The sequence below is a fragment of the Micropterus salmoides genome, unplaced genomic scaffold (assembly GCF_014851395.1).
Source record: "Micropterus salmoides isolate LMB-PRFRI ecotype aquatic unplaced genomic scaffold, ASM1485139v1 Ms_hic_scaffold_9, whole genome shotgun sequence".
Taxonomy (NCBI): Eukaryota; Metazoa; Chordata; class Actinopteri; order Centrarchiformes; family Centrarchidae; genus Micropterus; species Micropterus salmoides.
In genome coordinates this window covers 22,008,308-22,031,283 of record NW_024044681.1, presented here as the reverse complement: position 1 = coordinate 22,031,283, position 22,976 = coordinate 22,008,308, and the positions used below count along the sequence as shown (strand labels likewise).

The window sequence follows — 22,976 nt, the reverse complement described above, 5'->3', positions numbered from 1 at the left end:
CTGAGCATTCTATAGAAATGCGCACATTCTGCCTGAGAAAGAGGCTAAACCACGCATCTGACAGTGAAAGTGTACAAAAAGTTGTCTCCATTTGTCAGGTATGTGTCATGCTTCAGTTGTAACCCATAGTTGTAAACACAGGTTGAAGGTTGTGAACTTGTGAAGTGGGCGCCTACAGTGGCTCCGCCCACCGCTCACCAAACCGGAAGTTTAGCTGTTGTTGTCACACTGGAAGAAAATGGCTGCTGCTCCGACTTTTTTTCAATGAAGACACTGATATTTCAATTTTATTTCGTTTTCTCGCATTGGAGCTACACACGACCGCTATGCAACCTAGCAGGCAAGTCCATCCTGTTCGTTGAGATTGACGTCGCTTTGTCGGGCTGTGTCTCAGACGACGTAACATCGTTAGCGTAGCTAGTAACTTAGAGCTTGCCCAGCAGGAACGGGCTAGCCTGCTAACGTTAGCCATGTTAGCCTTAACGGCCAGGCATCAGCGAGCTTGTTGCTATTCAGCCACTCTCTTGACTGGGCTCACAGTCATCAGAGTTCACTAACCTGAGTTACCCCGTTGCATCGACTCTGAGACATAGTGCGCATGTATTTAACGTTACTTTGCTGGAGTATGTAAAATATGGGATAAATCAACTTAAGGTGAAACAAATTCGCTCGTCAGTCTTCTTAGCTGTTTGTATGTGGCATCTGACTGACTGCCAGCCAGGCTATCTGGCATCGGTGCTGTCTTAATAACCTGCCTTCCACACCAAGTGTAACGTTATCTGTGTTCATTTCTCTATCATCTGCGTTTGTGTACGCCGTGCTGCGTGCAATACGTCTGCTGTGTTGCTGTGCAGGGTGTGAATGGTCACTCTAGGAAGGTGACAGTGTGGGGCAGAAAGGACAGCATCGTCTACCGTCACTTGCCTTGCAGCTGGCGGTGGACCACAATGGTGAGTTTAATCTCTTTCAGGTCATTTATCTCTCCATGTTCACGCATCCCAGATAACCCTTCACCAGGACTTGCACAGCTTGTTCTATTCTCTAACAGTTTGGGAGTTCCCATTGTGCCTTATCTGTTTCATCTTGCTCTTATTCCCTAAAGCAACAAGTTTTGGAATATGCATTGGATCGAGCCGAGGTAAAAGCTGTTATTTCAGTCTCCTTTGTTTGTTTAAAAGAGAAATGGATAGCTTTTACTCACATTTATTCCTGTGTGCTCATTACATGCACTATGCAGAGGCACCATCTGTCCCATCATTCATTAATGCAGTGTGTTATCTGTTAATGTTAGTACATTGTTGAAAGTGCTCGACAACGACCAGCCAAAAGAAGAATTTCATCTGGCGGGAGGAAGAGTTTGTATCAGAAGCTCTATGAGCTGTACATGGAGGAATGTGAGAAAGAGCCAGAGTTGAAGGTTTGTATTATGCAACTTGAATCTCACTTATGACCAAGTAATTATGGGCATGTGTTACAATCTTTCTCATTCCAGTCTGTAGGAAATGAGAAAATGTGATTTTTGAACTATGTTGATAATGAAGTGTATCAAAGCAAGAGAAGCAAGAAGTTACATATAAGTAATGGGAAAATTTTGTAACACAGCTTTTATTTTTAATTTTTTTTTTCTTTTTCTAACTCTTGGGTTCAGAACTGAGTGTTCAAGTTAGCTCCTGTTTTATTTACTGTTTATTAAGTGGTCTAGATGTATTTATTAAGTAATATTGTCTAAAGCATTGGTAAAATTGATGTTTAATTAACCCAGGGTCCACATCCACTTAAAAGTCTTAAAAGTAATAATTTCTGATATATATTAATTTGGCAATGGCAGTCTGTGTCTATGACAAAGTTGGTTAATATCCTTTTCCAAAAGAAAACTTAACAGCTTTAACTCAGGGCAAATGTGGGTGGAAAGCAATAAAATACTTTTCTCTCATAGAGTTGGCATTCTCACCTCGTGAGATTTCTATTGCTAATATGGAGATTTACCTCTTATGTATGTTTTTTATTTGGTGTCTTTCTGCAGAATTTGAGGAGAAATGTGAATCTGCTGGAGAAGCTGGTATCTCAGGAGTCTGTATCATGTCTGGTGGTCAACCTGTACCCTGGGAATGAAGGCTATTCTTTAATGCTCAGGGGAAAAAATGGATCTGGTAAGAGAAGACCATTCAACAAATACCATAATAAGTCCATCCAGTTGTGTTTTTTTTCAATGGTGTACCACAATCGTCTCATCTGTAACATTCATGTTTGTGTTGCTTTCTAGATTCTGAAACTATCCGTCTGCCATATGAAGAAGGGGAACTGCTGGAGTACCTGGATGCAGAGGAGCTGCCTCCTATTTTGGTGGATCTGTTGGAGAAATCACAGGTGTGTATGTGTATATGCACATACACAAATTTTTACAAATGTGGATAAATGATTTAGTACACATTACATGTTACAATACATGTAACTTAAAAATGATTTGAATGTGGGGTTACAGTAGTGCAGGTTTTGTAAAGCTTAATGAAAGGCTTTAGACATTCTTCATATTTATTTCTTAAATGTATAGAGACCAGGGCTATTCAGGGTTTCTATTCTTTATATCTTATAATAGTTTCTTATTGCTTCTTGCTTAATAATCTCCCTTTTTTATTAACATCTGTTAATCTGTTCTGCTTGACATCCGCCATGTGCTATGTGTCTCAGGTGAACATCTTCCACTGTGGCTGTGTAATAGTAGAGGTGAGAGACTACAGGCAGTCTGGTAATACCAAGATGCCTACCTATCAGAGCAGACACGTCCTTCTGCGGCCAACCATGCAGGTAAACCAATGGAATACTTGGGAGAACCTCTGTCATGCAGGCCAAAAAAATACTCAAATATTACTATTTCAGCAAGTGCGATTTGACCTGGAATGAGTGAAAAGAGTATTAACTTAAAGTTGGTCTTTAACTTAATAATGCTGACTTGTTTATAACTGTATTTTTTCCCCACAGACTCTGATCTGTGATGTCCATGCCATGACCAGTGACCACCACAAGTGGACACAGGTAAAGTGTCATGTTTACTATCTCAATGAGAAACCAAAGAATATTGATTTGCCCTTTTTTCCCCCATTAATTCACACATTCTCATTCAACACAGCCTGAAACACTCTGTTGTGTCTATTCACGTACAGTAGACTTAGATACTGTACTTTTTTTGCAGCAAATTAAAAAGGATATTAAATGTTTTTAGTAAGTTCATTTTTTGTCAAGTGAAGTGTATCTACATTGCCTTAGCTAATAAAAATGTTCTTAGCTACTTAGCATCAGCACACTGCACAGATGTTTTCTGTAGCATCTGTTTTCCTCTGCTTTAGGATGACAAATTACAGCTGGAGAGTCAGTTGATTTTGGCCACAGCTGAACCTCTGTGCCTGGACCCCTCCATTTCTGTCACCTGCACAGCCAATCGCCTGCTCTACAACAAACAGAAAATGAACACTCGCTCCATGAAACGGTACTGAAAACACTCTCTGGGGTTGGTGTTAGCTCTTTTTAAATTCAGTCATACCAGTGGGGGAAATTCTGATTTTTTAATGTTTTTTTTTCTTTTTGATGGAAGATGGGAAAATGAAAGCGCTGTGATTGTAAAAAGAATCATCGATTTTATGCCTTGATCATTTAAAGACACGTTTGGGCTTCGTAGGTGTTTCAAGAGGCACTCTCGAGCTGCATTAAACAGGCAGCAGGAGCTGTCCCATCTGCCCATGCCACCCCAGCTACGACTCTATGACTACCTACAGAGGAGGAAGGAGAGGAAACCTGCTCCTGTCATAGACCTGAAGATCTCAAAGATCGGAAATGTAAGTAATCAACATACCCACGATTTGACAAACATGTATACACTGTTTACAGAAGCAGACAAGATAAAGTTGACTGAGACTGTTTACTATTTGTTAGAACCTTTTCCATATGATTAATGTGTCCACCCACCTGACACTACACTAATCACATTGAAATGACACAGGATGTGTCGCTTCCCACAATTGTGTTCAGCCATGTTGAAATCTAATTTCCGTAAGGGAGTTGCTAAAATAATAGGTGAAAACAAGCTGATATTTACTGTTGAGGAAAATCTCTTAACCTGCTTCAGCATAGGTCAGTGCATGCTGTCATAGCGCTCTCTCACTTGTTTTCGCTTTTACCCTCTTTTTGTTTTTCGCTGCTGCTGTCGTCCTGGCCTCACGGCTGCAGTGTGTTGACATGTGGAAGCAGAGCAACTGCCAACTAACTGTACCGAAGGAAATTGATGTAAGTAGCTCACTGCTCCTCTACAACACTGTCACTTAAACACTTGAGCCAACACTACTTAAAACCCACTCAACACATAGTTATAATGCGGGGCATAAGAAAGCAAATGGATTTGTTTATGTGTTGCTTTAGGTGGAAAAGTACGCTGTGGTTGAGAAGTCTCTGCAGCTGGAAGACTCTCAGCCCACTACTGTGATCTGGCCTGCTGAGGTAAGTGTGACAGCAGCATTAACGCTCTCTGAGGGTACAGATCAATGATGGCTGTTTGCTGCAAAAAGCAGGGAGTAGTTCTGTGTATTTATCTTGTTTACAACCTTGTAAACCCTTGTAAAATGATAAATAAATCTACCCTGTAATTATGTAAGACATCATAAGAAAACAAAATAAAATAAACATTTTGTTTAGTGTAAACACTGAGAAAATGTGTGAAGGAAAGAGATCTCCAAAAAAAGAACATACTGGACTGCAGTTAGACCGTGTTAGAGGCAATGTTCTCTATAAATGGTGCTGTACTCTTTTTCACATATTTCCCAACATACTTAATCCGTTATGAATGTCGGTGAGAAGAAAGGTAATATTTCCTGAATACTTGGCCCCAAAACAGGTAGTGATGGACAGAAAAGATCACAAGGCAAGGCCAGCTGTGAAAGTGAACCTTAATATTTGTAACCGCACATTAAACGATAGTTCACCTTTATCTGTGTGCTTACAATTTACCCCTGCCTTTCTTTTCCTGTCCTCCTCTGCCTTTTCTCACACTGTCTTAGTCATGTTCGATAGCGTGAAAAATATTCCTGGAAACCAGGAATATGTTTTCCAACATCTGTCATGTGCCAAGTCACCACAGTTCTGAACATTTCTCTCATCACAGGAACCAAAACCCCTTTTTTGCTCGTTAAACAGCGAAAACACGACACCACTGAGCTTTATTATGCAATGTCATACAGACCTCTTTTATTCAGTTGTTTCTGCCCACTTTGTTTACACAGGAAGTTATAGATGACTACACTTTTGAGTGCGAAGTGGGGGGCCAAGCCCAGAGGACCAAGGTGTCTATCTTTCAGTCGATGGGAGACCCGCTGGTGTATGGGAAGATCTACTGTGCTAAAGAACCAAAAGCCGAGGAGGACAGCGCAGACCTAAAACTCATACATCCCACGTAAGGACAGTCACTGAGACAAATTCAGTATGCATGGCTGAAACTGAAATCCCACTCTGAATTCACTTTTTCTGTTTTTGTCTCATCCACAGCTTCCTTATAGGTTCAAAGATAGATGCGGACCGGTGAGTCACCATATTTGCTTTTACTGAGAATCCGATCGCGTCATATATACTGTGTGTGTGTGTGTGTGTGAATATACAGTGGGTACGGAAAGTATTCAGACCCCTTTAAATTTTTCACTCTTTGTTTCATTGCAGCCATTTTCCAAAAATCAAAAAAGTTCATTTTATTTCTCAGTAATGTACACTCAGCACCCCATCTTGACAGAAAAAAACAGAAATGTAGAAATTTTTGCAAATTTATTAAAAAAGAAAAACTGAAATATCACATGGTCATAAGTATTCAGACCCTTTGCCGTGACACTCATATTTAACTCAGGTGCTGTCTATTTCTTCTGATCATCCTTGAGATGGTTCTACACCTTCATTTGAGTCCAGCTGTGTTTGATTATACTGATTGGACTTGATTAGGAAAGCCACACACCTGTCTATATAAGACCTTACAGCTCACAGTGCATGTCAGAGCAAATGAGAATCATGAGGTCAAAGGAACTGCCTGAAGAGCTCAGAGACAGAATTGTGGCAAGGCACAGATCTGGCCAAGGTTACAAAAAAATTTCTGCTGCACTTAAGGTTCCTAAGAGCACAGTGGCCTCCATAATCCTCAAATGGAAGACGTTTGGGACGACCAGAACCCTTCCTAGAGCTGGCCGTCCGGCCAAACTGAGCTATCGGGGGAGAAGAGCCTTGGTGAGAGAGGTAAAGAAGAACCCAAAGGTCACTGTGGCTGAGCTCCAGAGATGCAGTCGGGAGATGGGAGAAAGTTGTAGTAAGTCAACCATCACTGCAGCAATCCACCAGTCGGGGCTTTATGGCAGAGTGGCCCGACGGAAGCCTCTCCTCAGTGCAAGACACATGAAAGCCCGCATGGAGTTTGCTAAAAAACACCTGAAGGACTCCAAGATGGTCATAAATAAGATCCTCTGGTCTGATGAGACCAAGATAGAACTTTTTGGCCTTAATTCTAAGCGGTATGTGTGGAGAACACCAGGCACTGCTCATCACCTGTCCAATACAGTCTCAACAGTGAAGCATGGTGGTGGCAGCATCATGCTGTGGGGTGTTTTTCAGCTGCAGGGACAGGACGACTGGTTGCAATCGAGGGAAAGATGAATGCGGCCAAGTACAGGGATATCCTGGACGAAAACCTTTTCCAGAGTGCTCTGGACCTCAGACTGGGCCGAAGGTTTACCTTCCAACAAGACAATGACCCTAAGCACACCGCTAAAATAACGAAGGAGTGGCTTCACAACAACTCCGTGGCTGTTCTTGAATGGCCCAGCCAGAGCCCTGACTTAAACCCAATTGAGCATCTCTGAGAGACCTGAAAATGGCTGTCCACCAACGTTTACCATCCAACCTGACAGAACTGGAGAGGATCTGCAAGGAGGAATGGCAGAGGATACCCAAATCCAGATGTGAAAAACTTGTTGCATCTTTCCCAAAACGACTCATGGCTGTATTAGATCAAAAGGGTGCTTCTACTAAATACTGAGCAAAGGGTCTGAATACTTATGACCATGTGATATTTCAGTTTTTCTTTTTTAATAAATTTGCAAAAATTTCTACATTTCTGTTTTTTTTTCTGTCAAGATGGGGTGCTGAGTGTACATTACTGAGAAATAAAATGAACTTTTTTTGATTTTTGGAAAATGGCTGCAATGAAACAAAGTGTGAAAAATTTAAAGGGGTCTGAATACTTTCCGTACCCACTGTGTGTGTGTGTGTGTGTGTGTGTACACACACACACACAGCTCAAAAACATAGAGGGAACACTTAAACAACACAATGTAACTCCAAGTCAATCACACTCCTGTGAAATCAAACTGTTCACTTAGGAAGCAACACTGATTGACAATCAATTTCACATGCTATTTGCAAATGGAATAGAAAACCGGTGGAAATAATAGGCAATTAGCAAGACACCCCCAATAAAGGAGTGGTTCTGCAGGTGTTGACCACAGACCACTTCTCAGTTCCTATGCTTCCTGGCTGATATTTTGGTCACTTTTGAATGTTGGCGGTGCTTTTACTCTAGTGGTAGCATGAGACGGAGTCTACAACCCACACAAGTGGCTCAGGTAGTGCGGCTCATCCAGGATGGCACATCAATGCGAGCTGTGGCAAGAAGGTTTGCTGTGTCTGTCAGCGTAGTGTCCAGAGCATGGAGGCGCTTGTTCACAGAGCTCTGTGTCCAAGCACATTAATAGAGAGGCGAAGGGAAGGAAAAGATGTGGTAGAAAAAAGTGTACAAGCAATAGGGATAAGCGCACCCTGGAGAGGATTGTGAAACGAAACCTATTCAAAAATGTGGGGGAGATTCACAAAGAGTGGACTGCAGCTGGAGTCAGTGCTTCAAGAACCACCACGCACAGACGTATGCAAGGCATGGGTTTCAGCTGTCGCATTCCTTGTGTCAAGCCACTCTTGAACAAGACACAGCGTCAGAAGCGTCTCGCCTGGACTAAAGACAAAAAGGACTGGACTGCTGCTGAGTGGTCCAAAGTTATGTTCTCTGATGAAAGTAAATTTTGCATTTCCTTTGGAAATCAAGGTCCCAGAGTCTGGAGGAAGAGAGGAGAGGCACAGAATCCACGTTGCTTGAAGTCCAGTGTAAAGTTTCCACAGTCAGTGATGGTTTGGGGTGCCATGTCATCTGCTGGTGTTGGTCCACTGTGTTTTCTAAGGTCCAAGGTCAATGCAGCCATCTACCAGGAAGTTTTAGAGCACTTCATGCTTCCTGCTGCTGACCAACTTTATGGAGATGCAGATTTCATTTTCCAACAGGACTTGGCACCTGCACACAGTGCCAAAGCTACCAGTACCTGGTTTAAGGACCATGGTATCCCGGTTCTTAATTGGCCAGCAAACTGGCCTGACCTTAACCCTATAGAATATCTGTGGGGTATTGTGAAGAGGAAGATGCGATACGCCAGACCCAACAATGCTGAAGAACTGAAGGCCACTATCAGAGCAACCTGGGCTCTCATAACACCTGAGCAGTGCCACAGACTGATCGACTCCATGCCACGCCGCATTGCTGCAGTAATTCAGGCAAAAGGAGCCCCAACTAAGTATTGAGTGCTGTACATGCTCATACTTTTCATGTTCATACTTTTCAGTTGGCCAACATTTCTAAAAATCCTTTTTTTGTATTGGTCTTAAGTAATATTCTAATTTTCAGAGATACTGAATTTGGGATTTTCATTAGTTGTCAGTTTTAATCATCACAATTAAATGAACTAAACATTTGTGTGTAATGAATGAATATAATTTCACTTTTTGAATGGAATTACTGAAATAGATCAACTTTTTCTAATTCTAATTATATGACCGGCATATATGTATATATATGTGTGTGTGTGTGTGTGTGTGTGTGTATATATATATATGACAGTTTTTAGGGATATGCTGTTGGAGTGCATGGTATACATTTTGTGTTCTGTCTGTTTCATAGGTTTCTTACACAGTACAAAGGAGTGTATGAGAGAGATGTGAAGTGTCAGGTCAAGATGTCCCATAACTCAGGCAGCGTGGTACAGGGGCCTCCCTCCCCCAGCAAAGATGAAGTAAGTAATATTGGATGGAGGAAAAAGTTTGAGGTTGCTCCAGGTTAGTGGAATGTACATTTGATTAGAGATTGAAAAGAACTGACACCTCTGCTTTGTTGCAACTGATTCATTTGACATGGGGGGCTTCATCTTACCTTATGATATATTTTTGTTGTTGATGATGAAACAAGGATTAGATTTCTTTTGATCTTTAGAATAATAATACATATTCTATTTTTGAAGTATATTAAGTCTAAAGAGCACTCAGAGTTAAGATTGACTGCTGTTGTGATTTGCAGTCGCCACTGATGAGAAAAGCGCATTTGTGTTACTGTTGTGATGCACTGTGGCTAACAACCTGGGTTAAATGTAATCTTGTCATCTGCAGGGCGATGGTATTTCTCCGATCGTCCAGACATCTGTTTTGGGAAAAGGGGTGAAGCACCGACCCCCTCCCATCAAACTGCCTTCAGGATCAGGCAGCAGCTCCTCAGGTAGGTCTGTGATGATTCATACCGTGATGATTCCTGAGAGATGTGTGGTAGAAACCATACAGAAAGAATGGACAAAGGGGTAAATAGCCTTATTTGTGTAAGGGTGCTTTCACACCTGCCTTATTTAGTTTGGTTGAATCGCATTAGAGTTCGTTTTTCCCCTTGGTGCGGTTCGTTTGGGCAGGTGAGAATGCAGCAATCGCACTCGGGTGTGCACCAAAAGCGGGCCAAACAAGCGTACCGAGACCTGCTTGAATAGGTGGTCTCGGTGCGCTTTCAAACGAACTCTGGTGCGGTTCGCTTGTGGTGTGAAAGCAAATGAACCAACCTCAGGATTTAATGATAGCAGAGATGTGACCTGACCCAGGGTCCGTGGGTCGCCAAAGTTGTCCAATCAACAAGCTACCTGTAAGTCTGTGTAACGTCATGGTTACTTCTCTTCTCTGCAGTGTGAACATGAACCGGGCCAGAACTAAAATGCAACAGTGTATAATTTTTTTCACTTGGTCCGCACCAAATGAACCGAACTACAGGTGTGAAAGCGCCCTAAAGTTAGACGATTTACCCCCTGTTGCTATCTGTGGTAATTAAATATTTTGAAATTGAAAAAACAACAACTGAACAAACAAAATTGAAATTGAACAAATAAAATTCACAGGCTTTCATGTTGGGTTAGTTGAAGGGAATTCTGGAAATTGTAGAAAATCACAAACCAAAGTAGACAAGACAGATTGGTGGAAAAAAGGTGCAAACAAACCTTAAATGGCAACTACGGGTAGCATTAAGACTGCTGGGTGATATTGAAGTTACGTACAGAGGAAGGATTGGGTAAAGGATAAGTGTCACACCTAGTGGCAAGCGGTATTTATTGTGTAACTGTTTCAGTTGAGCGTGGAGCACAAAATGCACAAATACCAACTTAGATGAGACTATAGAGTTCCTAAATATAAAAGTTGTATGGTTATAAAGTAATATTCCATGTGACAGGCTCAGTGTAAAATTGCCTCCTAACGAGGATGGATCCAGTTCTATTCAACACTTCCTGTTTATGATTATAGAAAGGGTGCAGTAAATATGTCCACTCTTACTATTTCATCAGGTAATCCATATAGTTCACAAACCACCAGTGGTCTACTCAAGTGTCCTACGCCCCCTCCAGCCAAAAGCCAGTCTCTGAACAGGAAGCACTCTATGGAGCTGGGCCAGATGGGCCTGCTTTCACCTGCCTCCCTCTCCCCCATGGGCTCCACACAGCGTGAGTAAAGCAAAGGTTATATAACTGTTGAACTGAATTTGTTTCACTGGAACATCTTAGATCAGCTCTTCTCGAGCCTCCCAAGATTTCCAGATCTGGAACAAGGATTATTTGACTTGGTTCCAAGTCTTAAGAAGAAGGGAAGAGCACAAAAAAAGCATAAAACACACATATGGACATATCAGAAACTTGACAACCACACGGAATATTGCATCAATACACAAGAGCTTTTCCCTATAGTATTATGTATTCGGACAAACCATCTGCTATGCACATTGTCAGAAAAGGCGGTGATGTTTAGAAATGACAAAAGCCTCCTGACTTAGAGTCAGCTATTCAGGAAGATTAGCTTTCAGTTAGCTAAGTAGCCATTGTTGCAAATATGCATAACAAAAGTATAATTTTGTAATGTAAAGCTCTTCCTTACAAAGCTCTTTCCTCTTTTTAATTGTTTTGTATGTTTTGACCCATTTAAGGATCGGGGACCCCCAAGCCATCCACACCCACACCCACCAACACGCCGTGCTCGACTCCGCACCCTGCCGACTCCCTCTCGGCTCCCCTCTCGCTGACCCCTACCCCTTCAGATCCTCCCATGGTTCCGAGTCAGTCGCAGCCCGCCCTCCTCACTCCCTTCACCCAGCAGCAACTTGCTCTAAGCCAGCCCCTGCCTGTCATGACCATTCCCTTGCCCACCATGGGTACGTCCATAACCACGGGAACCACCTCGTCGCAGGTCATGGCCAATCCGGCTGGGCTCAATTTCATCAACGTGGTCAGCTCCGTCTGGTAAGAAAACAGATGTCTGATGCCACACTGTCACCTGCTGGTCACCGTCACCTTTCATGACAATCCTTTACTGTTTGTATAGCAGTCCTCAGACATTGATGAGTGGCTCCAACCCCATGCTGGGTACAGGCCTTAACCTGAGTGGAATCCTGCCACCTGGAGGGCTGATGCCCACCATGCAGTCAACAGCACAGACAGGTAAGAGATTTCCAACCTGGTCCTTAAGTAAAATAGCGAATACCAGCACCAGGGATGCTAACCCTGACCTCTGACCTCACTGTAGAGGAAAGAAATGTTTGGACCCAATTTTACCAAACACGATCCTGCAGAACAATCAGCAATTTGCAGCTAACCATGAAGAAATGAGGATTCACTGTGTTGTTCGAGGACATTTTGAGAGGGTAGATCACACACTTGCTGCTCCAGCAATCAAACAAGTGACTTTATACATAAGGGACTTTATCCTTTTAGCCCTGTATAAGATACAGTGTATCATAAGGTTTTACAGGCCCTCAAAACTTTCAGACCCAACCCAGGGAAAACTCAAAAAAATCATATTGCATAAAGTGATAAATTGGAAGAAACCTTGGAAGAAGCAGTTCAAAGAGAAGTCCACCTTCCTTGACTGGCTGGATGTGCAACTGGAACCAGAGGTGTAAAAAAGATATTTACATGAAATCAACAGAAAGCCATAATAGTAAATTGCAACACAGGAGGTTTACAATGTACAGTGTCTGTTGTTTTAATACAATTCAATATTAATGCATGTTCAAATCCAGTAAAAGCAATCCAAACTCTGATTTGTGTTCCAGGAAGTCCTTTTGGCCTGAACAGCAGTGCTGGGTTGAGACCACTGAACCTACTGCAGGTATGACTCTGCATCACTTAGTCTGTAGCACTGTTAGTAGCATGCACGAAAGTATTTGTTTGACTTGTCCTGAACCTGGAATTGCATTGAGCTGTCTGTGAATATACTGCGCAGCTCACACTTTCCTCACACTTCTTTTTACCTGCATGTCACTGCATATGCCATGTAGTGAACACCCTGCATCAAGTTGTTCTACTTCTGATATTCTGATAGTGGTAATGGTCTAGTTACTGTGTGTTATTTGATTGCTGTGTTCATTCTCCCGTTTTCCGTCTGCTCTTGTCCCTTTTTGCCTACATGTGCATCATTCCTTTCCCTCTTTCATCCTTATCTCCCTGTCTATTACTCCCTCTGCTTTTTGTTTGTTGGTGTGTGTTTGTGTTTTGCATCTCCAGATCCCCACCGGTCCTCTCATCTTTAACTCTCTGCAGCAGCAGCAGCTGTCTCAGTTCTCCCCACAGCAGAGTCAGTCAGCCACCTCCAGCCCTCAACAGCAGGGCGAGACGGTGAGACACAGTCATATTTGCAGGCACACACACACACACACACACACACACACACACACACACACACACACATTCAAAAGAAACATGTTAAAATGATTAGATTATTCCTTCATTAGTAGTTGGGACAGCAACAATTTTATTACATTATTGCAAATTGTGACCTGGTTCAGTCGCTGCACCCTCCCCCTGGAACACCCTCCCCAGGCACATTCGACAGGTTAACAACGTGCCGTCTTTCAAACAGGCTCTCAAAAAGACTGCATTCCCAAGTTAACTTCCTTCCCCGATCCCCCCCCATCCCCCACATACCCTTTTTTTTCATATTTTAACCAATTACTTTTATCTTTCCCACTGTAAAGCTTCTTTGAGTATTTAGAAAAACGCTATATGAATCTAATTTATTGTTATGATTATTATTATGGAAAATCTGTGGAATGACTTCATCTCAGCTGCGGAGAGCCTCTTCATGGACAAAAGCCCAGAATCCTGAGATGATACTGACATATTCAAGAAAATGCTGTAAGAGAGGCTGTAAGCAGGTGTGGGTGGCCGTTGTGTGTGATGACCTCACTGTCTTGTGTTACCTTTGATTTTTGCTGCAGGGTGACCAGGGGTCAGATCAAAGTTTAGGAAACCAGCAAACCGCAGTCATCAACCTGGGAGTGGGAGGCTTCATGTCTCCACAGGCCGCAGGTATGACCACACACACACAGACGTACAAGTACACATTAAACACACACAGATTTCTCCAAAACATTTCTCCTTGTTCAGTCCCTTAACCATAACCTGTTAAAAACAAACTGACACCATGCCACTAACTAGTACTAATAAGACAACATTTACTAATGTATTCATTCTTGTAATTACTGTACATTATGACTCATAGTATGTAACTAAACTTGATCATTGTAATGTAGTTAGACATTGTTCCTCTCAATGGAGCATGTAACAACTGACAGGAGAGTCTTAACTTTCCCTTCTTCTCTGCTATATTCTCTCTTTTTTTTTTTATTATGCCTCCGCGCTGGCGACAGCCGTGGCCAAGGCGTAATATTTTTGGGTTGTCTGTTCATCCGTGGGTACCGTTCTCGTGAATGCAATATCTGAGGGAATTTTGGGAATTTGGGAAAAAACGTTCACTTGAACTCAATGGTGAACTAATTAGAATATTATGTTCACTTGAGGTCACTGTGACATCACAAAACACATTTCTGGCCATAAATCAAAAATTGAGGTAAATGTAAAAATTTGTTGTAATTATGACAAAATTTCACGTAGATGTTTAACAGGAACATTTTTTACCCAGAATGTGAAAAGTCAAATTTCACTGTGACAACAGAATTTTTGGTCACTATTCAACACCATAAATCAGGAACCGAAGGGGAGACTGTGAAATATCTCTTCGACACTGAATAGGTGACACTTTTGACTTCATTTTGAGGTCATTGGGACATCAAAATAGGTTTTTAGTGATAATTTAAGAATGAATTCCAGATTTCACGCACTAATGACTGGGACGACACAATGAGTGCACAATAACTAGCACATTACAGGCTTTCCTCCATCTCATCCATTCTGACTTTCACTTCCTGCCTCATTCTGAGTTTCGAGCGTCATTGGAATCATGTGGTCGCAAGCGATGTACTGGAGTGCGCCTAGCTAACCGTGATCCTGTGAGTGAGTGAGTTTCACCTACAGCTCATAGAGAGGCTTCACATCTAAACAGCCAGGAGAAAACAGAAGAACCACATTTTGTCTAGTTACTCTTTATGAGAATCCGCCTTGACATAGTAATCAAGTACACGTGTATCTGTTTAGCCAAAAGATCTATAATAAACCTTCATGAATCAGTTCAACAATGTATATTCATTGGAATCATACATATATAAGTATGTATCATCACTATAGTGATAAATTCCATTTAGCCAAAAAAAAAACACTTTTAAAGGGCCCTTTGATATCCGTTTACATTTTTATTTATTTTTTCCCAGATTCCGTGTTTTCCAGTAAAATTGTTCTGAATTCTGTATTTTATTTTTTGTTCATAATAAATGCACTGCAACAGCAGGATATTTAAATACTATAATACCATTTAATAGGGAACCATCCTTGCAATATATGGATTGTGAATTGTCCCCTATTAAATAGGCTATTACTTGACTACCGACTACTTCTTCCCACAGATCTTATGTAGGTCAGCCTCTATGCTGCTCAAACAGTAATAAGTAGGTCTGATGGTGGCCACTCTCCCCTAGCCAACACTCCTCCTTGTTTACAAAGCTTGACCAGATGTAGCTTTTTTTGTTTTGCACATCGTGGAAATCATAGGGCCCTACTTTATATCTTTTTATTCAATTCCTTCCACGTATTACATATATGCATACATACATATGTTATGAGACACAGACATGGATGTAAACTGCAACTTGACTGGTTGGCGGAGGCATACACCCGCGGGGCGGTAATTCTAGTTTTCCTCTGTTGTTTTTTACCCCACCCTTATTTCTTTCCCTCCTGCACTGTTTTCCTGTCCTTCTGAACTTGCCTGCTTACTCACACCTTTCCACCCCACTCATGCTGTTTGGCCCTAATCCACATGCTGTCGGCCTCCCTGCAATGTCCTCTCTTTTTTGTGTCTGTGTGTCTGTGTCTGTGTGTCTGTGTGTGTGTGTGTGTGTGTGTGTGTGTGTGTGTGTGTGTGTGTACACCACTGAAACCACTCGTCAATGTCCCCCTTTTGCCTGTATGTGCATGTTCTCTCTTCATACTTCATTCCATTCCTTCTTCTGCTTCTCTCCCTCTTGCCGTCTGATCCTTCCCTCTGGGGCTCCCCTCTCTCCCTCCCACCCCCCTTAGTGCTGTCCCAGTTGGGCTGTGGGCTGGACGGGTCTGGGCCCCCGCTGCCTTCTCCAAGGCTTCAGCAGCAGCACCAGCCACAGATCCAAGTAATACAGCAACTTTAACATCTATATACACATATACATGTTTGTAGGACTTTGACACTACATCAGCCAACTCTCCATGCCTTTATTTAGCAGGCAGGTTTGTGTTGTGCTACACTATAAACAGGGAATAAGGTAAATTAACTTAATGCTCTGTATTAAAGTCTAAAAAAGACAAGAATTTCTTAGTATTTTAAAGAGGTGGTATTGTGCTTTTTCCCTCTCCTTTATTGAGTATATATCTTTTTTGTGCATGTAACAGGTTTGCAAAGTGAAAAAGTCCAGCCCAAAGGGAGTTCCCATCTCCCACAGAAAGCTCTGCTCTGAACCGCAAACTGTTGAAAACAGCTCGTTTGTAGTCCAGCCCTTCACTTCCTTTACTTGTGACTTCACAATGAAAACGCCTCATAAAGCTTGCCAAGCGGCTAGCGGGGTCAGGCACGCCCTCAAACCAAGCTAGTCTGAGCGGAGGCCCTTTGGCTCGACTCGCCTTTGTTTGGTTTTCCATTGTAGAAATGTTGTACCTGTACCTGCTTCCAGGTACTTTTTTCGTATCACCTGACCTCCCTTGAGGTTTCAAGCGAGCTGAGGGATACTAAAATGTAACTGAAAACAGACAGACTGCTGACTGGTCAGAGAGAATATTCACTATTCACTGCATCATCATTGCGTGCGCCAGACAGAGGCCAGCAACAGAAAGTTTTATATTTTACTGTTTTCGTATGGAATTTCATCACTAAATCCACTTCTGAGAAGTTTTGAGGTGAGAAATCAGCTGTGTAGATTTCGAATATTGACAGTTTTACGAGAATTGAAGGCAGAACAAAAATGTGCTTGAATATTTTTGGAGTTGAGGAGCTCCGCAAGTGGCTGCGGGGGAAGCCTGTGCCAACCCTCGGGAGGAGCGTGTGAGGCCGGCCAGCCACCCCCTCACAGAGCCCTCTGCTCCTGCCGTCACACAGACCGCTGCAGCAACAATGGCAGAGGAAAACACACATTCTGAGTAATGTTGAAACATTTTAACTTAAAAAAGAGAAAGCTGTGACTATGACGAAAAGCAACGTACTATCTCTGGGGACTACCTGAAGTGGAAAACGGAGCAGGGCCGAGTAGAGTCGAGTCTATCGATTTGCGCTTTGGTATCATTTTTTCGGCAAGGCAGCATAGATCGTCAACAGTTAAACGTTTAGTCCTGATAGTAAGATGAGGAACAATGATGTTGTGAACTGGTAATAACTTACACCATCTGCTAGGTTACGGTCGCAGTCTGAAGCGGCTTTGATTTGGATCACACTACCTTGTTTCTTACGACCCACCCTTCTCTGCTTCTGATCGGCGAGTAGTCCTTACCTGGGAACTGCGCATGTGCAACTCCCAACAAAGATTTTGTACAAGTAAGATGTAGCTCAAGAGCGGAGCGTACAGCAAAAGTGAAAAGAGGAGCTGCAGCAATGTGCAGTATGAGGAAAAATATGGTGTTTTTTTTTTTTAATTAAACCATGTAAACCTGTTCTGTTACAACCCCTAATTAACATTTTGAACCCTGAAAATGAGCATAATACCACCTCTTTAAGTATTTTTTAATCAGACCGGGGTACACTTTTAAAGGATTTAATTTGTATACTGTATGTCAAAGAATAAGAATACATGTTGGGCTTTAAACATGTGAAAAAATCTTAAACAGAAGATATTCTTTGTACTTTTTTTTTGTACTTATGAATAGTTTAACTGTACCACCCTGGGTCTGATTTCCTTCAAAAGCCTTGTGGGATCATTTTTTCCTCTGTTGTAGATCCACACCATTCACTCCATCTTGTGTTGTATGTTTGGTTAATATGTTGTTTGACAAAGATCACAGCAGCAGTCCCAGTACTCTCAGCGACCCCCCCCCCCCCCCCCCCCCCCCCCACACCACACACACACACACACACACACACACACACACACCACAGCTTGTGACACTTCCAATGCCAGAAACTAACAGCGTGTCACACTGGGAGGCATGTTCTTACAAAGCATTTAGCGGCAGGATCTGAAATATTGTCATGGGGCACACACTGTTGAAATGTTGCTGACTGCATCGTGGGAGGTTACAGATGATAGGCTGTTAAACTGTAAGCATGAATGGTAAAGGTGTTAAAAGATCTTGTTTTTTTTCACCCAGTTGAAGTTGCTGACTTACTCCAAGCAGAAAGTTGCTAAAGCTGCATGTCTGTTTGTGCCAGGATCACAGCCAATAATTTGTGTCTCGAAGATGCCACTGGTGCTGCTTCACTGTATCCTGCCTCACTCCCCAACACACCCCGACCTGACCTCCAATCTGTATCTCTTTCTTCTTCTCCCTCCCCTCTGCAACCCATTAACCACTCTTCTGTGTTTCTCTGCACACTCCCCCTGTATGTCGTACCAGGCTTTAGCTCCGCTTCACTAACCAGTGCCACGTATACATGTTATATGACCCGAAGCGTTCTGCTGATAATCTAAGATATAATTTGATTCCAGTTTCAGTGAGGGAGTCTGCTGAACACTGGTGCCAGTGAATGTTTTTAACCGTGCAGATGCTTACACACATACCTTTTTAGATCCGCTGACAAAAAAACATGCATTAGTTTGCTTGTAGTAACACACTAATATTGTTTTGTTTCTCATCTTTCTTCTTCTGAACTTGACAGTTGCAATTCTTGCAGCACCAAATGCAGCAGCAGCAAATGGCTATGGGAGCAGCAGCTCCTCAGGTGGGAGTGCCACGGCAACATACCGCCAGCCAACCAAGAAGTAAGAGGAAGAGGAGCGTGCCACAGCCCCTGCCTAAGTCGTGACAGACTAAAATCACACTAAAAAAAAACAACCCTACCCCCAGCCACACAAGGACGTGAATGATCCATACTGTGTATTTTGTCTGCCTCACTGTGGAGACTGCAGACAGAAAAAAAACTTTTTTCTTTTCTGTGTCTTTTTCTAGCTGACATATTTGTATGTAATGGTTGTCAGATGTTTTGGAGAACCAAAACTGTGTCCACCATAGAGGTTTTTTAGAACAGGGAGCCCTACACTTAAAGAACCGTGATATTTTTTGAGATGAAACCTAAAAGGATGGTTCTCATAGGTAGCGGGCTTTCACAATAACACACGGCCTCCTTCAGGAAGAGTTTTCTCTATGTTGGGGTGGGGGCCCAGTGGACTGAGAGGATCATGAATGCACATTCTCCGAGGATTCCTCATGAGCCTGCCTCTGCTTGGTTGACCGCGGTAGAAACTGCCCTTTAAGCACGGATCCCAGCTGAGCTTATTGACACCAAATCCTCCGTAGAACCATTACATGTGAAAATGCAAATCTGATCTTGGAGCAGTGCCTGGGGGCAGCTCTCTACCTCTCAGTCTGTTGGAAGTCTTTCTTCTCTCGGCACAGGGCTCAACCCGGGGACTCAAGATCAACATGCAAGACGGTGTACCTGCTTTTGTACAGCACATTTTGAAAAGGCATTTCCTTTTAATGAGTTCAGGAGCCATGAGCGTAATTCTTACGAGACATCAACAGTGTGTGTGTGTGTGCGTGTGAGACATTTCTGGACACTGAGAAATAATTTTTTAAGCAGTCTTTGTCAGCAGTTTTATTGTTATTAAAAAAAGAATATATATTGACAGTGGAAAATACAGCTTTTAGATAAAAAAGCAATGTTTGAGGCTCTTTATTTTGCTGTCTTCACACTATGTATGACTTTGTTAACGAGTTTCTGGATCTCTCTCTGTCGCACTCTTGCTCTGCTGATGCACTCCTGCAGCTTCTCTCCAGACAGTGATGTCCCACCTGAGCCAGAAGGAAAGATTGTTAGTAGGGTTGTATGTTTGATTGTTTTTTAACATTCAACCTCATAGAACAGTTTATACGATATGTTTACCTGCCCGCATTCTGCAGGAGCTCCAGGACTTAATGCTGGAGCAGCATAGGTCGACTTTGTCCCACTTTACTCAGATCTTAAAGCTAGATTCAGCTAAATGATGCTGTCTACACTGATTTTCAGTTGAGGTAAAACATCAGTAATATGGTTCTGTTTAAATAAAATAGCAGCTTTTTAATGTGTATTAGCTGCTATTTAACCTCTGATTTAGAGTTTCTTTTCATATTCACTAAAAATAATGCTGAGCTGCATAACAAGATTAACTTGTCTAATTTTAGAACTCGAAATACAACCTTTGTGTTTAACAAAAGAGTAGATCAGCTTTGTCAGCAGTTTTGAAAATGGTAAGTTCTTAATGAGGATTCACACAGAGTATTAGCTACAAAGGGAGAGGCAAATCATTACAAACTGTTTCCGACCTGGTTTGTGTACAGCGCAGAGCCTATCTTCCTCATCTGTCACCACAGTGAGCTGAGCGGTCGACAGACTCTCCTCCTCGGCTGTGGGGTCTACAATCATTATGGAGCTGCACAGGGAGCAGGCCGGATTACAAAAGATGCACCTCACACTTAACGTACACTGAATATTGCCATTTCGTTCACTTACTCATCGAAGACACAAAAAGAGGCGCCGACTGGATGTTTGTGGATATGCAGCCCTCGTCTCTTTTCTAAATTCACCTCTGGTGTACACATCTCCGTGCTGACGGTGACCTCTGGGAGTTGTGCTGTGGGGAACAGGGCAACTGTATTATTTTTTATTAATTTACTAATAAAGCATTTTATGAAAAAGATCTCTTTGAGGCCAAGGCCATAAAGAATTAGTTCATTAAAAGCGGGAGAGTTATGTAAGATAGTTATGTGCATGAGACTTAGTATACTGCAATAAACAGAAATACGAAATTACTGATAATGAGAAAAATACTATACATACAGTTAAAAAGTTAAAGAAGAGTTACATTTACAGTGAAACCGTTTATGTTTTTACAGCACATACTGTTCTTCAGGGCAGCCAGCAGGGCAATGATACAAGCATCCAACAGGTTCCCATCATAGTCCAGACATATCATGTCACAGTAGAGCACCCAGCAGAGCTGCAACCAGAATCAGCAGAATCAGGACCAGTGACCCAACCCAACAATCACAACTTAACAGCAATGTATGAGGGATTATTCTGGATTTACCTTTCCTCTGTCAACACACAAGTCCTCTGTTTGTATCACTTCAGAGCTGCAATCCCCACATAAAAAAAATTAAGAGAGTTAAGACACATCCGACGCTGCTGAGAAATTAAAACAAAACAGAATGTGTGTATTAAAGCCTGTCACACCTTTCAATTACATCGGCGACAAACTGGCTGGCAGCCTGTGCCTGTTCTCCAGGAGGGCCTGGCCGAAACCGAGAGGAACACAGAGGCGGCAGGTCCACGTTGGGCACTAACAAGGACACGAAGTGCTGCAGTCAGTGTGTGTTTATTTATTTGGACCCCCATTAGCTGCTGTATCACAGAAGTATACTAGTATAAGTAGTAATACTTTGAATATACTATCTACTCAAGTTGAGGCACACAAGGTGAAAATGATTGGAAATTGTCAATTCTGAGATTTCACTATATGTATATAAAATATTACAATTATCCAATTTTTATTCCAGACTTCTATACCTGACCAAACACAGAACATATTGATTAGGGGCACCTTTGCACTGTACTTACCGATATAACCTTTACCAGGTGCCTCCACTGTAGGGTTTGTCAGCTCCTGTAGATTAAGAAACACAAGAAATGAGTGAACGTTTGTTTACCTGGTCGGAGTTCAGTTAAATAAGGTTTTCTGAACTACTGTGTTTATGATCATTTACCGCTTTGATCCCACAGATGACCGTGGTGTTTCCAACCTTCACCAGGGCCGAGCCATCTGCTGTGGATATGGACCCTGAACAGAGCAGTCAGACAGAGAAAATGAGCCCGTGTGGACTAAAGACAAACACAGTGATACATTTTTATACAGATAAATCTGTGAATAAGAATTAGTGCTGTGTCTCACCTATGTTCACTGTTGTGGGTCTGAATTCTGACAGCTCCCGTCCATCAGGTCGACAGTTTTCTTTCTGAAAAGTTTGAATGTTGGATGATTATTTTTAACTGCTGACGCTGACATGAGTAATAGGCAGGGAATCACAACCAGTCAGCTTTGGGCTGAATGTGAACTGTTTTCATGACTGACCAGAAAGCTCCTGTGGTACTCCAGGGGCTCAGCAGTCCTGCAAGTGTACAAGTTTGCACGGAATGAAGTCAGGGGTAGATAGTTATTGGCTTACAGAGACTGATACACCTAAATATATTTAGGCTGCAGAGACAGAACTACTTATTCTCCTGTAAGTCAGAACCCGGCTAAGTTATGTGACAATGACAATGACAACAGGACAGCGAGAAATTCCTCATTAAATTGGCTAGTTAGTGCTTCTGATGTGTCCTAGCTAACTATTCAGCAGTCAGGCTTAAGTAAACAAAACATATCAAGTACAGCACTGATGAGCAGAACAGGACACAACTCTACGACAGATCTGACTGAAGTGCTGTTTAAGGTATCCATGCGAATCCTTTACGTTTCTAAAAGCCGTCAATGGTCATATCTAATCTGACGCTACTTATGTATTTATTTCATGGCTGAGAATAAAACACACAAAACGTATTATTTTCGGTGTAATAGCTACAGTCCAATAACTCTTACTTGAACCCAGCCGCCATGATGTTTTGGTTAACCACGTGGGTTTAGGGTACATACTACGGTAGCCGATAGGAGTGAATATGCCGGGGATCAAATATGAGATAAACTCCTACGTAATTTTTCCAGTTTCTACAGGCAGACTCCTTTACGATAGTTTCTTATTTATTAATATTAATTAATTAATTTCGTATGGTATAGCCTATATATCTAGTTTAAGAATCAATCAGTTTTGTATGGCACCAAAATATTATATTTTCTTGGCATCCCAATTGCTGAAATATACTTATTACTGTACTGTATAATGCAATGCCATCAGGTTTTATAACGCTTCAGCAATTAGTAATTATTCATTAGCAAGTATGTATAAATGTGAACTTTTTTTTGG

At 42.1% G+C, this 22,976-nt stretch overlaps 2 protein-coding genes across 4 annotated transcripts; one reads left to right on the top strand and one right to left on the bottom strand.

Moving 5' to 3' along the window:
* The first annotated feature begins 235 nt into the window (after positions 1-235).
* Positions 236-19,636, top strand: supt20 (SPT20 homolog, SAGA complex component). Of its 3 annotated transcripts, none has more exons than XM_038708503.1 (24): positions 236-340; positions 855-950; positions 1,103-1,138; positions 1,292-1,417; positions 2,024-2,150; positions 2,264-2,367; positions 2,689-2,805; positions 2,980-3,033; positions 3,345-3,484; positions 3,674-3,830; positions 4,222-4,278; positions 4,411-4,488; positions 5,268-5,437; positions 5,530-5,562; positions 9,017-9,128; positions 9,499-9,604; positions 10,704-10,859; positions 11,336-11,648; positions 11,734-11,846; positions 12,461-12,516; positions 12,912-13,022; positions 13,625-13,715; positions 15,879-15,967; positions 18,637-19,636. In XM_038708503.1, exons 2-24 carry the CDS (start codon positions 948-950, stop codon positions 18,781-18,783), a joined length of 2,496 nt encoding a protein of 831 aa, XP_038564431.1. In that variant the 5' UTR covers positions 236-340; positions 855-947; the 3' UTR covers positions 18,784-19,636. The 3 variants fall into 3 exon arrangements, with proteins under 3 accessions (XP_038564431.1, XP_038564430.1, XP_038564432.1); XM_038708502.1 differs by having other exon boundaries at positions 237-340; positions 11,731-11,846; XM_038708504.1 differs by lacking the exon at positions 15,879-15,967 and having other exon boundaries at positions 238-340; positions 11,731-11,846.
* On the bottom strand, positions 19,546-22,648 carry exosc8 (exosome component 8). Its single transcript, XM_038708505.1, has 11 exons — positions 22,595-22,648; positions 22,088-22,124; positions 21,908-21,971; positions 21,723-21,796; positions 21,577-21,622; positions 21,193-21,298; positions 21,047-21,092; positions 20,860-20,956; positions 20,470-20,590; positions 20,283-20,389; positions 19,546-19,772 (listed from the first exon to the last, which is right to left on the bottom strand). Exons 1-11 carry the CDS (start codon positions 22,609-22,611, stop codon positions 19,654-19,656), a joined length of 834 nt encoding a protein of 277 aa, XP_038564433.1. The 5' UTR covers positions 22,612-22,648; the 3' UTR covers positions 19,546-19,653.
* Positions 22,649-22,976: the final 328 nt, after the last annotated feature.